The 14390-nt window shown below is 32.6% G+C and overlaps 1 protein-coding gene across 3 annotated transcripts in view; it reads right to left on the minus strand.

The window, feature by feature from the left end:
- Nucleotides 1-371: 371 nt before the first annotated feature.
- Nucleotides 372-14390, minus strand: part of LOC136033138 (general transcriptional corepressor trfA-like) — a 194996-nt gene continuing 180977 nt past the window's right edge. For all 3 annotated transcript variants that reach the window (XM_065713775.1, XM_065713776.1, XM_065713777.1), the window contains 2 exons: nt 14200-14350; nt 372-3331 (listed from right to left, as the gene is read on the minus strand). In XM_065713775.1, the coding sequence (XP_065569847.1) occupies nt 3248-3331; nt 14200-14350 (235 nt within the window). In that variant the 3' untranslated portion in view covers nt 372-3247. The remainder of the gene's footprint in view (nt 3332-14199; nt 14351-14390) is intronic.

Here is a 14390-nt window from a genome sequence, read left to right on the forward strand (position 1 = left end):
ACTTGTTTGTTATTGAAGGTTTTTTTTATTGTAAATAAATTCTTATGGTTACTTTTATTTTTTGCTGAGGACAGCTATAGGCTATATAGCCGAAATGCCCATATTTCGCTTTTTCGAAAGTCCTGATTTATATGAATTGTTTGTTCCTGCATAAGGTTCTGTGTTGTGATTAGTGCAATCAATTTAAATTCGATGACACGAGCGGCACATACGTTGAGGACAATTCAACAATGTTCCATGACAATGGATATAACGCTAAAAAGTTCCAGATTTCACGGTAATTAATTGATTCCTAATATGGCAATTTCTATTAATTAACACGACTTTTCGAACTTTTTTGTACACCAACTAAACTGATGCAAAGAATACAATACAGCAACACAAGTTTATTTTTATATTTTATTATTCCCTTAAGTAAACTAATACTTCAATAATATGAAAGGAACCTGGACATAAATTGCACTAGTTTAAACGGTTAGCAAAGAAATAAAAATAAATACCTCCATTTTTCCAAAATAAACAGAACTATTTAACAAATAAACAAATAAACTATTTAACAAAGCTATCATATATGCTTCCATAATACTGTTGATTCCAGAACGTAGTTTAGAGCACAGCGTATATTGCTTTTCTTAGAGACAAATATGTATCTCAAAATTAATTTCAATCTTGGAAACATGAAATAAAATTATTTCTCAATGGAAAAGTTATATCTCAACAACAAATGATTAAAATTACCAATTGAACAAGATATATTTTTAGAGGAGAAGGCTTGAGTGAGTAGGCTTTGATAGAGTAGTAATTTCTAAGAGTTAAGGTTTCTTGACATTCACTTTTAGAGCTTTATTCACTGCAAACATAGTAATACCTCAATTAGATTAATTTAATATTTCCAGAAGAAGAAGATGTATTTTTATTTTACCACTGAAGGCATTTTAGTTCCCTACATAGAGGGAGAATATAATTAGCAAGAGTATGTTGCCGGAAAAGGGTCGAAGCTTCTTCTCAATTGCAATTTTTCTCAATTAATAGGGCTTAGAAATTCCAATCAAAATATTTTCTCTGAGACCACTCGCAGTTTTTGATGTTACACTTTATCCCCTGAAACCAAATTCAAAATGAAAACAACAATTTGAGCAAAGTGGCAGCTGCCACTTTGTGGTGCTAATTAAGTGGCAGTTTATCATTTGGGATCATTCACGTTTTTACTTCTTTGATATTGCCGTATTCTATTGGTGAATGTGCTCACTTTTAAAATGTTGCTGCTTATATGCTGTGCAACCCTATTATTATTTGCACAGCTTCTGAGAAATCTAACCGAAGCTAAAGGATGCACCTTCTTTCTAAGTAGGGTTGCCGTAAAAGGGGATGGGTCACAAAAACTGCAACCAGTTTCAGATGGAAGAAACTAAATATACATATTAGTGATTCTAGGATGAAAGGATTTCAGTGTTAAGGGCATCAGAGGTTGTAATAAAACAAACACATCTCTGCTGAGAAGTCTCTCATAAGGTTCACTTCATTTTAGAAGGAAAAACTAAGTAGCAGAAAAGAAAATATGAGCTGCGTTTGATTTATCATGTCGAAGTCGACAAGCAATTGATCATCAAATTTGTTGATTATGGAAACTAAAAGATTCACAATTGCAATACAAATTCTTTGCATCAACTAAGATTTAAAGTAAGTGAAAAGAAAATATATTTTTAAAATGAATTTTAATAAATAAGAAAACTTTAACGAATTTTCTTATCAGAATGCTTGGTTTAAATATAGAGAAAGCAAAAGATCGCCAAGGCGTATTCAGGGGGAAGATTGCGGATTTGAACCCCTCCCTCCCGAGATTCTTGTCCCACTCAAAAAACATAATAAAATGTATACAACCAAATTGTGTATGCGTTTTTGAAGTTTCTTTGTGAACCCCACCCCCGGGAACAAAAATACTGGACACGCCCTTGCAAAGCAGTAAGTTAAAAGGAAAGAAATACTTTCAACTTAGTGAATTTTAACGAATAAAAAACTAAAGAATTTTCTCAATTTAAATCCTGTTTAATTCTTGTTTAAAAAATTAAATTATGTTTAATTTTGTTTAATTCTCAATTTAAATTCTTGTTTTAAATTTTTGGAGAATAAAAGGTATTTAACAGTAAATTAAAAAGAATAAAAACACTTTAAACTTGATGAATTTTTTGAACCCAAATAATTAATAAACAGTAGCAAATCATCTCCTCAAGATACTTGAGGAGATAATTGAGGAGACAAGGTTTTATATTTTTGGAAACTAAAAAATTCATGGTAAAGGTTGTAATTCTGTCTGTAATACATAGATTTTATGTAAGTGGAAAAGCGGAAAAAATCAGCTTTAAATCAATATAAATCATATTCAAGCTGCAATATTTTTGGAAACTAAAACATCCATGGCAAAGGTTGAAATTCGGATTTGTAATATATAGATTTTATATAAGTGGAAAAGGAAAAAATAAATTCAACTTTATCTCAATTCAAATTTTGTTAAAGCTGAAATATTTTTGGAAACTAAAACATCCATGGCAAAAAGATGACATTATGATTGTAACATATAGATTTTATATAAGGGGAAAAAGACTTTAAATTCATCCCAAAATCAATTATGTTAAAGCTGAAATATTTTTTGAAACTCACACATCCATGGCAAAGATTGAAATTCTATTTGTAATATATAGATTTTATATTAGTGGAAAAGGAAGAAAAATCAACTTCATCTCAAAATAGATTACGTTAAAGCTGAAACAGAAAAAAAAGCAACAAAAATAACAAACTATCAACAATTAACTCTTTCATTGCTCAGGAAATTGCCTAATAAAAAAAAAGAAGAACGCAAATTTTGCATTTATCATTCTCCTATTCTTTAAACCTTATTCATTCTAGATAAAGGATAAATAGGTGTACAGTTAAAGGGCTGGGGGTCCAAATCCAACACAAAGTTCTATTTTCAGGCCAGTGATTTTCAATGCTAAAAGAGTATGAGGTTTCTTTGAACCGACCCCAGTTGTAAAACACCTTCCTTTGTGCAGATAGGAGGAGCTTAACATTTTTTTAACTATTCAAGCTAATTTCCACAAGTCACAGGACTAGTGACCAACAAAAGCTAGCAATTGTGAAGTAGACTGATTCTTTTTTGTCTTGCAAAAAGGCAATTCCTGAAGACCTAATTCTGATTAATCTCCAAATTAAAAATATATCACAATTGAGGACAATAAAAATTAAAGTTTCAACTCTGCTGAATACGATTTTCCCATTCTGCAATTAGATGGCTCTTCCTTCTCTGGTTCTTGGCTGCAGCAGTTATAGCATTCTGAAATTGAAGATAAATCTGGATTAAATTCAGACTAAACGTATCCAAAATCCTCTTCATGTCTCCCCTTTATCATAGCATTCACTTGCCGTGTCTCGGATACCTAGCCCAAACTATGAAAAACTAAAGCCTTTTCTATTTTTTCATAATAGTAGAAAACAAAATTAAATTTATTCAATATTTTTTCCAATCAAAAATTCCAAATGTCTTGCAAAATGATTTTTAAGTTATGTGGGTTCTATTGTTGGGTTCTTATGTGGGTTCAATTGAGGTTCTAAATGAGGTTCTACAGTTTTGAAAGTAGTTTAACAGAATAAATCTGGATTAAATTCAGACTAAACGTATCCAAAATCCTCTTCATGTCTCCCCTTTATCATAGCATTCACTTCCCGTGTCTCGGATACCTAGCCCAAACTATGAAAAACTAAAGCCTTTTCTATTTTTTCTTAATAGTAGAAAACAATATTAAAATTATTCGATATTTTTTCCAATCAAAAATTCCAAATGTCTTGCAAAATGATTTTTAAGTTATGTGGGTTCTATTGTTGGGTTCTTATATGGGTTCAATTGAGGTTCTAAATGAGGTTCTAAAGTTTTGAAAGTAGTTTAACAGAATAAGCGTAACTCAAACGTCCAATTTTTTACTTCGTCCAATCCGTGTGATCCAGAATAGCGTTATCCGAGTTTTTTGTGGTGTGGGGAACCGGGAGTCCATGAGGTCGGTCTGTAGTGAAATAACTATAATACCTGCAGCCAGATTGCGTGATTTTTATACTTTGATTTTTATATATAGGTATCATAATGAGGGCCTTCCAGGTTTTTTTGCAGGTATATTTTGTGAGAGGTCAGATGTTCACCAACACGATACTCAAATGCGAGAGAATATTGAGGTTCTTCGACTTCCTTCTAGTAGATCTTCTTTTTCTCTTGTTTATAGAGCTTCCAAGCTTTGGAACAAACTTAGTAATGATATTAAGGATAATGGTAATTTAACCAGTTTAAATCTGATTTACATGTGGAGTTGCTCGGTAGGTATACTTTCGAAATAGATTAACTATATTTTCAGTGGGTTATTTTTCTCTATTTTTTAATGTGTTTTTTCGGGGTTTTAAATTGTAGTCTTTCGTTGTTTATCTTATGTTGGTTTCGGTGATTGATTTCATGCTCCATGCTCTTTTTCTTTTTTTTTTGTTTTAGTACATCCTCACAAGGTCTGCTTTTGTTGTGCTATTATATAAAAAATGGTTATTTCCAATAAAATTGTTCTACTATTACAAATAAATTTGATAAAAACCTATTTATGTAACAATTAAACGAGTGAAAGAAAGTAAAATGAACATTTCAGTTGGCATTAAGAAGCCAACTGAATAAATTAAATCAAATATTTTAAATTTTTGTAAATTAATTTAACAATTTTTAATAATTTAGATAATAAAAGTTTGAGCTTCAGGACTTTTACGATAAGAAAAGTGTTCACTTTTTTTCAGTTTTAGTTTTACTCATTTTCTCACTCAATTATCCATACTAAATAGAAAAACGATTTTTTTCAAATGCCAGTAAAGGGTGGCATTAAAACTTAAACGAACACAAATTATACTAAATATAACGGAGTTGCCCTCTAAAACACTTGGTTTTTACGCTTAATACTAGTATTGCTCCTTATTAAAAGTTCGATCAATACCTGTCGTTTGAAAAGTTACTGCAATGAGAGTGGTGTGAGGGGGGCAATATATAGGATACCACTTGTTCATCTTTTGTCTAACATCGGACTTTAAGTTTCATTGAAAAGAATCTTTATTTTAACATGATATGCAAAGCAGACGTAGATATGGAGGGGGGGTATTACCTCCTAAAGGCCCCCACTCTCACAATTTAATTTATATTTTAGCACAACGGTGCTACTAAAAATATTTCTTCCCTGAGAAGTCAACCCCTTCAGAAAATTGGTAAACACTAAGCACAATTCTAAAAACTGATAAAACATAAAATTGCGAAGAAAGGAAGAAATCAAGGACAATAAATAGCCAGTGAAAAATTGAAACCCATGTAAATATTTTGGATAAGACCTCCGCTTGACCGTCCTTAGTGCAGAAAAAAACTGATACAAATATAAAAACCAAACCTTGAAACAAAACACAAAACTAAAATAGGATGACCCTTTCTGAGCAACGGTGAACGCTGAATAACGATAAAGAATTATTTAATTCTAAAAACTACTTTAAAACCATAATCAATAACTACTTATCTCATTTCTAAAGGCCCAGTGATTCACTTTAAAATTCCACTCTAATGGAACAATACATGGCTCGCTATAGTGTTGTAACTGGTAAAATTGGTCACGGTAAAATTGGGTATTTTACGTATTTCACCGTAATTTTGCGGACCCCCGTAAAATTAGTATTTTACCTATTTTACGCAATTTATATATTCATAACTAATTTACCGGTATCTCACATGTTTTACTGACTTATTTATGAGGCTTTGTAATTTTCAGAGCACAAAAGCGCAAAGAGACTAGAAAAAGGATTGAATATGACTTTGGTTTGAGTATAGCCGTGTTCCCTGGTTCAAAAGGTCGTCTGTCTAACTTAGGTTTCTTGTTATCAGAAAGATAAAATGTATTTTAGTACAGGTAATTATAATTTTAAAATTGTGAAATATTATGCTGAAATAAAATTACGTTAGTTCTGTTGACTATTAAAGACAGAAAGGGCTACAAGCAGGATTGGCAAATGAAAAACAAGAAAAAAAAAATAATAGAACCAAACAGCCGAGGAAAATGAGGTAATGTCAGTCAACGGACAGAAAAGAAGCGAAAATGATAGAGGCAGATATTTTATCAAGGAATTCCACCCAGCCGTCTTTAATACTCAAAAAAAAGGAAAACTAACCATGCGATTTAGGTCCAACTGAGCAGAAAAAACTGAATCAAACAAACCAAAAAACAAAGCCAGAATAAATGAAATATTATTCACCAATTAGATTGGGGAAGAATTTTCTGCTTAATGATTGACTAAGCTTGTCTACTGATCTAATTTTCATTAAAATTGTGGTCAGATGATCCTTAACTGAAGAAAAATGTTATTTGAATCCTTGAATTTTAAGTTATTGTAAATTGAGTTTATAGGAATATCTTCAGTATCTTTATTCAAAGCAAGGTCTCTATTTATGATTTTTTTTTTTTTTTAGTTTAACCCCCTACCTAAAGAATGTGGGAAGCTATTTAAATTTGTCTCATCAAAAACGAACTACATGGTCTGGATTTTCAAGAATGTGGTGGGCCAAAGTAGAATCAATATTCCCATTTTAAATTAAATTTGATATCTCAGAAAATCTTGCATTCATGCCGTCTTTCCCCCATGAGCCGAAGTTTATGCCCCCCACGGAATTTTCCCCCTCCCCCATTGAAAATTCATACCTATTTTCCACTTGGATAATTCGGGATTTTCATTAGAAGGGTAATTGAATTTCTACTCTCCTGTTTAAATCAGGGGCAATCGTACTGCATTACCTAAGGGAGAGATGATGGGATGGAAGATCGAGGTAGAAATTGATATATAACCCTCATGGCCTTATCTAGAACTTCATTTTTTTGGAGGGGGAGGGGATTCGGAACAGACACGGTCAACTGAATCAGGAGCGAGAATTGCAAGTAAATCATGTTGAAGACAGTCTTAATGACTGTGAAAGTGACTGAATGTTCCACTATTATGATCCAGTGCTTAGTTAAACAAGTCATCAAAGTGTTAAAAACCCTTTTTTTACTTGTATTCTGTACTTTTATAAATAAATTAAAAATAATATGTATACGGTATGAGGAATGTGGCTTAATACGGCTTTAAATATACAAGGCTGTTTAACATTTCTCAAGTTTAAATGTAGAAAAAAATTACTATATATGATTTTATTCTTAAATAATGGTAAATTTTCTTCTTTTTTATTTTTCGTTTTTTTACATAATGGATGTCCGAAATCAGGCACAGTCTAATAGCTGAGGTATTACCCTGGACACAAGATTACCAAACGGATAAACTAGACAGTTAACTAAATTGATGAAACTCTAGATGAAGGGGCATTACCTTTTTTAAGCCAAGGAAAATCAGGATAATTAAAAAATTCATTAAAAGCTGTAACTGATACTTTAAATAAGAAATGCTCAACTGGTCTTATAGCTGCAGAGCAACTCTAACACACTTATTTTACCAATTTTACCTTATGTTACCAATTTTAGGACGCTATATATACTCTCGTTATTTATATCAATGGGGTGACTCTTTTCTTCTTTTTTATTTTAGGGCTAACACTAATCAAGGGGTGGGAAGCAAAGCCGTATCCAAGGCGGGGGATGTTAGGGAGCTTCCTCCCCCCCCCCGAAATATTTTTCTGACTCGTAAAAACATAACAAAAATTCATATAAAGAAATTTTTGATGTGCTCTTTTAAGTTTTTCTTGTCGCCCACTCAGAATAAAATCATGGATACTTCTCTGCTGGGAATTAAATTGTAGCGCTACTGTAAATATAGTGGGGAGGTATATAGTGGGGCTTAGATTGCTACTTTAAAAAGGGGGGATAAAGTGAACCAATTTGATTTTCGGAACGGGATAAGTTGGAATTTACTAACGCTTTAAAGTAGTTTTCAAACGTTCTTAGGGGTTTTTTTTTCAAAAGAACTCTTGTACTTAACATTCAACAGACAAATTTCTTTAGAGGGAGGGGGCATTTGAAATGACCAGCATAGTTTTCCAGGTGACAATTCTTAAAATTTAGAAGGTGGAGTACATGAAGGAAGATAATGCTCTTTATGAGGGTCCCCACCCCTTCTATCTCAGTATAAGTGCGCATACGACCGAAGACTTTTTATCGCACGCTATTTTCATACTAAGGAAAGAGTTCCCCCTCCTGGATCCATACTGAAAGTTAAACATTCATCCAAATAAAGGGAGGCTAGGAGGTAAGCATCCCCTTAATATTGACCATAAGATTCTCTCACAAAATGTCGAAAAGCTCGAGCCTAAAATTGCATTTTTAGGAATTTTAGCACCCAGGCACCTCCTCCACCATAAAATGGTCTACTGACCCTTCTCCTATCACAACTATGCAATACTGTTTAATCGTTAGCATTACTGCTTGAGCGTTATATAGTAACAGCTCGTATTCCATGGACTGCATAGATGTTTGGAGATTAATATGCCACCGTGTAGAAATATGGTCTCGGAAATTGAGAGGCTTGTGATTTTTTTCTTTTTTTAAATTCTTTAACGGTTGTTGGTCTAATAGTTTTTCGTCAGTAGCGTTTTGGCCCAAACTAGGCTAAAATAGTTACAGTAGAAATTGGCTGGAATAAGCACTGTGTTGTGGCGAAAGATATTGTGTTTTTTAGAGGGAGCACTAGATAGTTATTCCTTTCCTCCCTCCGTCCCTTCGTTCAAAGGTCTACAATCACGGGTTCAATAATATCACTGATTGTGAAGAAAAGAACAAGGAAAAGAACAAACGGATAATCACAACCATTCTCTCTGGAAAAAAACCCACTTCACATTTTGTGAATATGACTTTGCTGTGTAGTTCATGGACCAACTGAAGTTGGTCCATGTGGCTTTCATCAGTATCGTGTTGCTTTTTCGGGATGAAACCCTTTTTTTCTGAAATTATGCAAGTTTTCTTATGGAAATAATTTTTATGATTAAAATTAGACTTCGTGCAAACTTGGAGAAAATCGGATTTTTCTTAGTCAAAAATGTGTTTTATCTAACTTCCGTTTCTTTTAATTCCAGTTTCTATTGACAAAGGTCGCTCCCTATTTACCATTTACCATCACTAAAGGTTTGATTTATTAGATGCAAACTAGTCCCTGAACAAGCCTAAATTGTTCAGAGTTTAATTTAATATCTCAGGGAGGCAAGAAATTTACGTCACTAAATAGAGGTGAGTGGGGGGTTGCACGATACACCATGTGCAGTATTTCTTTTATTTGCCCCCTGTCATCCATCGTATTGGTCCAAATAGTGCCTAGTCGTATTTATGAAAAAAAAACAAAGAAATAATTTTTTTACTTTACTGAACTGTCTCATTTATTGCCGAGACAACCTTAACAGAGAGATTGTCATCATTTCCCGTAGACTAAAGGAGGAACCAGTTTCCCATTGACTACAGCTCACTATTTCTACTCTTAGACACGTAGCTTCGAAAAACAGGGGAATCAACTGATAAAATAACATGTTTAAAGTAATTAATCGTAAAATTAAAAAGTGACTAGTTATAAAAATTAATTCGCATTTAAAAATCTGCAAAAGCTACTAGTGATTAAAGTATAATTCCTTTCAATTGTAATTCCTGCATTAAAATGATCTGAACCTTCTGGCCTCTTGCTGAAATACTTGGGAAAGCAAATGTGGAGAAATTCATGTCGCCAATTCATGGTGGGATTTACCCTGATGCATCAAATGCATTTTGCCCTCCCCCTTCCCCTTATATTGGTCCGGATGCCTGAAAACATTTATGAATTTTGGCAAAAAAAGAAGATTTATTTTTAACTTTGAAACTATTTCATGAATTGTTAATAGTAGCTTTCATACAAAGATTGTCAACATTCCATGTAAACTAAAAATCAATGGCAACACTTTTAGAAAATTTAGGTAGGGGGAGGGAATGACTTTTTTCGTTTTTTTAGAAGATACAAAAAGGTATTTTCAAAGTCTGAGAAGGGGGCATACTTGTTTTGTTTTCAAATTTTCTTCAATGAGGATACTAGAAAGAGGAATCTCTATAATGCGGGAGGGATAATTACCTACCTCCCTCCGATCCATACTAACTCCCCTCCATACTAATTACTAGTAATTACTGTTACTTACTACCAGAAAGTTAATAAAAACAATTCTAGGAGTATACTATACGTACCGTTGTATGATAATGAGGGTCATACCCATAAAACAAATTCCTCGTAGCAAAAGAATATAAATAAAATTAGTATTCCTGTGAGTTAAGAAATTTGCTAGGACTTACGATAGTTAAAAACACCCGAATCACTAGTAATTTCAATTTCAAATAATTTTCCGCTAGGACACAGTTTCTCGAACTAGTTTGGTAGGGGGTTAAGTTCACGGTCCCTAGGGAGTTCTGAAATAATTAGATATTTATTTACAAAAGAACCGGTTACTTACAATCAGTAGATTTCTGGTAAATGTAGGTATAAACGAATACAACAATAGAATCTTGGAAAAATACGTGAATATGTATCAGCCAATAAAAATTTATACAATTGGACTCTCCAGATGAAATATATAATCAGGCTTACATTAGATTTATTGTAGGGGGTTGATAAGTAATGGACTTTATTCTTGGCCTATTGTGAGATGAGATGTACATTTATTAAAAAAGAAAACAAACACTATTCGCCATTCGCCTGCCAAGAAAGGCAATAAGCTTGGAAGGGCAAGCGAGGTTATTACCCTCAGCTAACTAAAACCACATTCATGTCATGCTAAATTGTGACTGTAAGGAGGCTGAGAAACAACGCCCTTGAATAAAAGTAATGGTGTTGAATTTAGAGATATCTTATCAAAAACAGCCGTGGCTGTTTGCCAATTTCTGTCAGGTGGTATTAAAATTTCTAATAAAGAGCAATAAGCCACGACTTGATAATCAAGTGAGAGGGATAATTGTTCTAATCGTAAACATATACTGAAACCATAAGACTAATTCCATTTTTAATTGCATTCCATTAATTGGATTCAATATTTTCCCAGCAAAATCGACAAGTGCCTGTTCCGGATATTAGAAAAGGATCCATACTCTCCAAAAGCTAGTGGACTCCCTTACTGGATACAGCTCAATAGATGAATCACAAGCCAGAAATCACTTAATCATATCTCAATTAGTATTATTTAATGTCACTTTTTTACATACACATTATGTATATAATTAATATAAAAGTAATTGAATAATTTTGTCAAAAAAAGAAAAGAAGGACTCGCTCTTCAAACAAGGTTTGTCGCTTTTAAATTTGCGTTCTTCATGCAAATATTTCTTGGAATTAGGTTTAATTTTGCATTTTTGCATTCAGAAGTTCATATTTTTGCATTTTTTTCTAATTTCTCTGAAAGAACTAAAGAAGCGAGGCAATCTTTCCAAATTATTCGCTTGTGTATTTCAGTATTTTCGTTGGTCTTAAAATAACTCATATCGATCTTAATTTCTTTAAAATTGTTTTTGCTATGGCGGGCCACTGGTGTTTATTCAATTAAGTTATTTATGATGATTCATATTAATACAATATCAGCGAATACATAAAGCATAATATAAGGCACGCTTTCTTCCTCGATTATTATATTAGCGGAACTTGAAATGGTACTTGAATACCAAAGCGCGATTTTAGATAATTATTTGAAATTATTCGTTGACGTGGTGGGGGTAAAAACACATTCATATAATACGGGGTCTAGGTGTCCCCTCACGGGAAATTCTCCCGGATAATTCCCTCCCATTCCCCCCAAATGCATCCGATCAAAATTTTAAGATAGCAATTTTGTACAGACAATCTGAACGTCAAATAGCCATGCTTCTAAGCACCCTTAAAGGGTGCATTTGAATGTCAAAACATCCAAAAAATAAGCCTTCAGGTAAATACAGAATTGGTTCTAAGGAAGGGGCAGGAATGGAGGTAGAAATTGATATTTAATCCCTCTTGTTTTCTAGGAATAATTTTTGTCTTCGATGTCATTATGGAAGTGAAGACTAACATTAAACCCGAAATTAGCAGAATTTATTCCATACAGAAGAAAGCGGCTGCCCCTTTCTCATCCTCAACTTCCCCATCAGGGCCGTAAAAACTTCGGAGGATGCTCATTCGACAAGAAATTGATAGTTCTAGTCCTTTTTTACTAGTCGAAAGAGATTGGAGATCAACCAGGCCATGTCCTAAAATTGTTTTTGATTTCTGGTCCTTTTGTTGCCCCTTAGAACATCTTAACGACATTTCTGGGGGGATTTTTCAGGGGGAATTTCTGTGGGGGGAACGCGGGCTCCCATATAAAATTATTTAAGTTCAAGAAAATAAGAAACTAAGAAAGACAGGAAAATATATTAAATAATAATAATAATAACATTACGGGGTATAACATTAATATATAATAACAACTACATGCCATGTTCATACTGTGGGGGCAAATTCACCCACCAAAAAACTATCACAACTTAGTTTGAATCAAATCCCCTCAAAAACAAACAAAACTTAAATCCCTGCTTACTCAGTATTTTTTTTTTAATTTCCTTTAAAATCATAAAAATTTAAGCAGCAATTATAAATTGCAAATTATAATATCAATTATATAAATAATAATTTAATGGTAAAATTTGGTAAAATTTTATTTTACTGCCATGGAGATCTTTAGTATATTTTTTAAATTTCAATATCATTTCCGTTTTTCACCGAATTCTTTTGAAAAATATTAGATTGACTAAATGGCGAGTAACGTGTTTACTCTGTGTTTTCATTTATTTATTTTTTACATTCTTGCACATTTCATATTAGGAAAAAAAAATGTGATGTATATATTACAAAATTTGATTTTTTGCTTGGATGGAAAATAGACATTAGCCCTAGTGTTTTGTCCTATTAGTATGCCACTTGCCACCATGCAGAGCATGCGCCCTGCGCACATGTTTAAATGTAACACATACTTAATTAACACAGAGGACCTCAAAACAGAGGACTAAATGGCTAGATTTTAACGCCATACTTGCCCCAAAGAAGTGGATAATGAAAATAGGGTCGATTGGATAAAAAAAAATACATTAACACTAATTTATTTTTTAGTATGTTCTACTAATATTTATTATCTATTATATATTATTTTATATCTATTATACTAATATTTTATATATATTATATTATATATATCGGATTATAACAATCCGAAGGAAAAATATTAGATTGACTAAATGGAGAGTAACGTGCACCATACACAAATTGGATCAGAACACAGAGGATAAAATTTTGAGCATAAAATTCTCAATAATGGTTGATCAAAAAACAATAATCAACAATCAGAACCCTCTTGCCATAAAATCACTATGGTTTGAATATTATAGAAACATACACTCAACTTGTTTTCACATGTGCTATTCATTTACACCTGGAAATAAATACTGGAAATTATTATACTGGAAATGAATAATTGAAAATAAGACGAAAAAGAAAGAAATTCGATCGCTAAGCGCAAATTCATTAAATGGCGAGTAAAGTGTACCATAAGTATATTGGTGTACAAACCAAAGGACATCTGAGATTAAAAAAGGTAAAATTTTAAGTAAAAAAAAAAAAAAAAAAAAAAAAAAAAAAAAAAAAAAAAAAAAAAAAAAAAAAAAAAAAAAAATCGAGATTTGGCTATATATCCCGGTTAAGAACGTACTTCTACTCGTTTAAACGCAAGCACATAGAGAAGGCAGGGATCCATCAGACCCGGAACGTTATTCCACAAAATTTGAGATTCCATCCAATTCTTGAAAAATTTTATTGGTACGAAACTCAGTTTTTCCTCAAATCACAACTCAACTGAGCAAGATTTATTTTTTGTCGAATTTAACTAGCCAACATCCCGTATTTAAGAACATATTGAAAGCGTCTTTATTTAGGCTAACCTTATTTAATCCAAGCTTCCTATTATTTAAACTCCTGTCTTTGATATTGGCACACAAAAAAAGAATTTTCGTTCATAGTATCAATTTATGCATCTTCACAATCTTAAAACTGCTTTTCGTAATATTATTCTTATCCGATATTATAATACATTAATCCTGATAGCCTATATATGACCTACTACAGATATTGAAAAAAATGAACGTAATTTTTCTATTCATTGTAACTTACCACTGCATGTGAAGGTCTTCGCGTAACGACATCCGTGTCGTTTTCCGGTGGCTCAGGGGTGGTGTCTTCTATTTTTGTTGAAAGTGGCTCACCGTCTCCGAATTCACTAAGATCCGGTTGGGACCGGCCTAAAAATCTCATCCTCTGTATCCTATAAAAAAATTTTCAATTAATTTGTTTGACTTAAAAGT

Source organism: Artemia franciscana, chromosome 11, assembly GCF_032884065.1.
Source record: "Artemia franciscana chromosome 11, ASM3288406v1, whole genome shotgun sequence".
Lineage (NCBI taxonomy): Eukaryota > Metazoa > Arthropoda > Branchiopoda > Anostraca > Artemiidae > Artemia > Artemia franciscana.